Source organism: Phytophthora parasitica (assembly GCF_000247585.1).
Source record: "Phytophthora parasitica INRA-310 unplaced genomic scaffold supercont2.6, whole genome shotgun sequence".
NCBI classification, from domain to species: Eukaryota; Oomycota; class Peronosporomycetes; order Peronosporales; family Peronosporaceae; genus Phytophthora; species Phytophthora nicotianae.
The window spans coordinates 1840057-1843509 of NW_008648992.1; the positions used below are offsets into that span (position 1 = coordinate 1840057).

Consider the following 3453-nt stretch of genomic DNA (forward strand, 5'->3'; position numbering starts at 1 on the left):
GAATGAAAGCAAAATTGTATTCCCGCCAAAATGATGTGTTAGATTAGAAACATTTCTAAATTGTAGATGGCTACGTTCTGCTTGAAGTCTAACTACGCTGCTTGAGCACCTTGGGGAACGTAACGAATGATTTCGAGTTGCTGAGCACAGCGCCCATAACGTGGTCATCGTCGGAGAGAAGCGTTGCTTCAGTAAAGGAACGCTTGTCTTCCAGCACGGCAAAGTAGTCCAGGATCTTGGCTGCGGCAATTGGTACAACTGGCTGCAACAAGATGGCTACAAATACAGGATCAGTATAAGGGTTAAGTGGCTTCAGCAATAGCGTCACAAACGATAGCTTACCACTCATGCGCGCTGCATCAATGGACAGATACAGCACTGTATCCAGACGCTCTTTCGTTGCTTTATATTCCTCGGATGTCACGTCGGCAGATTTCTTCAGGGTCTTGGACAGAACCCACGGCTCCATGATCGTGAAATACCTGCGGTACAGAAGTGTTAGCAAAAGTGCACAGCATTAACCCGAAATTATCTTCGAACATACCGGTTAACGTCGTGAAGGAAGAAAACAATTTCTTCCAAGCCGCGTGCGAACTGTAGAGACATCAAAGCCGTAAGTAAAAATCGACTACTGCATCAAAAATCAAAAACTTACATCGGGAGTGTCAAACAGCTTTTCGACCTTGTCGCGAAGCGCTCGTCCCTTCGCTACAAGCTCCTTGTCTTCAGGAGTGAGGCGATCAAAATCAGGACGCTTGGGTACAATACCCTTCACGAGTACCGACTTGCCCGTGCTACGAGAAACCAGATTACCAAGCGTATCAGCGAGCTCGCTGTTCGCTCGGTCTTCCAGCGTCTCAGCGTTGAAATCCCCGTCATTCGTCAGTACGCCCTCACGCAACAGGAAAAAGCGAACGAAGTCTGAGCCATACTTCGACAGCATTTCGTGCGGATCCACCACGTTGCCCAGACTTTTTGACATTTTGACGTTCCCAACAGTCCAGTGTGCGTGAGCCACCACCTTTTTCGGAAGCGGAAGTCCAGCTGCCATAAGGAAGGCTGGCCAGTAGATGGCGTGGAACTTGAGGATATCCTTACCCACAATGTGGTACGCAGCAGGCCAGGCGCGGTCAATATCGCCTGGGTATCCAGCACTCGTCAGATAGTTCGTTAACGCGTCCAACCACACGTACACACAGTGTTTGTCGTCATCTGTAAGACACAACATCAACAGTATTAGCTCCAAAAACTCCGTAAAATCTCCTTAGAACCTCAACTTACCCGGCACTTTGATCGCCCATTTGATCTTCTCACTCAATCGCGACACCGACAAGTCCCTTAAACCTCCTGTCACCGCGGCACGCACTTCATTGTACCTCGATTTGGGCACAATCACGTCCGGATTGGCATCCAGCCACTCGAGCAGCCGGTCCTGGAAGGCGGAGAGTCTAAACTTGTAGTTCTCCTCACGCAGCATCTCAACGGGGTGTCCACTCTCCTTGGACACTTTAACCACATTACCATTAGCGTCCTCCTTGTCCTCTACCTGCATCTCGGTCAAGAAACTCTCGTCCGACTTGCAGTACCACGACTCGTGGTCACCTAAGTAGATATGCCCATTGTCCCGAATAGTCCTCCAAAAAGTGTTCACGGCCTCGTGATGGTCCTTGTCGCTTGTGCGGATGAAGCGCGAGTAGTCCACGTTGGCCTCCTGGAAAATCTCGTTAAAGCGGGCGGACACCTCGTCACAGAAGGCCTTGTAGTCCGTCGTGCCGCTCTTCTCTGCCGCCTCCTGCACCTTGAGTCCGTGCTCGTCGGTGCCCGTGGTGAAGAGGACATAGCTGCCCTTAACTCTGTGCCAACGAGACAGCGCATCGGCTAGTACGGCCGAGTGCACGTGGCCGATATGAGGCGCCGCGTTCACGTAGAAGATAGGAGTGGTCACGAAGGTCTGAGAGGGCTTGGCAGCCGAGGTGAAGAGGTACGCCTGCCCAGCGCACAAGCTGCTCCGCAGGCGAGTGATGGAACGACCGAGACGCAGCATCACAAACACCAATTGGATGAAATACACCCTAAATCAGGGTATATCAAATTTTTTTTAAAAAAATTCGGTCGGGATTAAACCCTTATTTAACGTATTTACGAGTTAATCTCTTCATTCGGGACACTCGTGTCGAAGTTGGCAGCGTCTAATCTCGGAAGACGAGCAGCTTTTGTTCATTACTTTTATTCAGTAAAGCGTGCAGCATTGCGTATGCTACATCTTCGTAGTTTCTAAGCAAAAGCCTCGGGCTAGCGAATCATCCATCGAAAAGTTTCCTAACGCGACACTCACCACCACCACCACTCTTTTGTGGCAAGGTGCGGGTAGCCATTCTTCTTCAACCATGAATTATAAAAATTCCCAAACCTCTTGAGCCCCGAGGGAGTTGACCACCAGTCAGTTCCAGCCATTCTTGCCCTAAAGTCGTCCACGAGGATAGTGTATGTTATCCCTTCCTCGGTCAGCTCCTTAAATTTAGGTTCGAGTATTTTTTGCTCCTGCTTGAGGTACCACGCTTTGAAAAGTCTTAACTTCTCCACAATTTTCTGGACGACACGTTTGGAATTCTCGTTCTGGCCGACACCTCGCGCTTCAGCTTCATCTCGATCCCTCTCGTTCAAATTCGCGTTCTTGCCGTTTTCGCCCCTCAGGAACCGCTTGTCTTCGAAGCTGTCGACAGCTAGCTGCTAGGCGGTGTGATGTCAATTTGGTATACAGCGAGTGCTGCTGCAGCTTCTTCACATCGGCTGGATTAGCAACTTGATAGGAAGGTGACCGCAGTCACAAGCACAGCCCACAGGAGTAGGCGCATTGTTCGTTGACTCTGGGGGGTATCATTGGTCCAGAGGATTCTTGAAACGCATCGTATCCTTACGAACTAACCTGTGCACCGACATTGTTGTACAGTACGCAGTGCAGATGAGTATGAGCAAGAAATGGAGAGTTGCTTAGACATTTGAAATTACATTAAGGCAGGTATGGAGTCCATGCTGCAGGTCTGACCGCTGCTTGCATGCATGCACAATTTGAGTGGGGAGAGTTCTTTTACTACAAAAAAGATAATTTCCGAGTACTACTTCATGGTAGCGAAACTGTGACACATGCATTTTTTTATTGAATGAAAAGTAAATGCTATGAAGAACCTCCATCGCCTGTGCAATCTTCATTTCACTGCTTACCTTTTCTGGTGATTCACAAACCGCAGAGCAAGAAGTCCTAACACGCGGTAGACGACGATGAAGACGAAGACAAGACCAAAGTTGCGCCAAATATCGTCATGCTTGGTGTTGAACACGGTCTCGACGTACTCCTTCACAGTGGTGTGGTCGATGCTCAGTGGGGTGTTCGATATCGGCTGACAACCCAGCTGAGAACCACCACCAACGTACTGCTGCGTCTCGTTGTTCCAC

At 49.4% G+C, this 3453-nt stretch overlaps 2 protein-coding genes across 2 annotated transcripts in view; both read right to left on the minus strand.

Annotated features, from left to right (window-relative positions):
• Positions 1–2, minus strand: part of PPTG_04288 (hypothetical protein) — a 2719-nt gene extending 2717 nt beyond the window's left edge. The window contains exon 1 of the mRNA XM_008898177.1: positions 1–2. This exon is cut by the window's left edge and continues 2717 nt beyond it. The gene's annotated coding sequence lies outside the window, so the exon portion shown is untranslated.
• Positions 3–14: 12 nt separating this feature from the next.
• PPTG_04289 (methionine-tRNA ligase) lies at positions 15–2083 on the minus strand. Its single transcript, XM_008898178.1, has 5 exons — positions 1282–2083; positions 656–1212; positions 545–594; positions 343–482; positions 15–276 (listed from the first exon to the last, which is right to left on the minus strand). Exons 1-5 carry the CDS (start codon positions 2042–2044, stop codon positions 89–91), a joined length of 1698 nt encoding a protein of 565 aa, XP_008896426.1. The 5' UTR covers positions 2045–2083; the 3' UTR covers positions 15–88.
• Positions 2084–3453: the final 1370 nt, after the last annotated feature.

Excerpts from the sequence above, each read along its gene's own strand:
- PPTG_04289 (XM_008898178.1), bottom strand. The coding sequence starts at position 2,044 with ATGCTGCGTCTCGGTCGTTCCATCACTCGCCTGCGGAGCAGCTTGTGC. Across the intron at positions 1,213-1,281 it reads ATGGGCGATCAAAGTGCCGG|ATGACGACAAACACTGTGTG; the intron begins GTAAGTTGAGGT and ends TGTGTCTTACAG. Across the intron at positions 483-544 it reads TTCCTTCACGACGTTAACCG|GTATTTCACGATCATGGAGC; the intron begins GTATGTTCGAAG and ends TCTGTACCGCAG.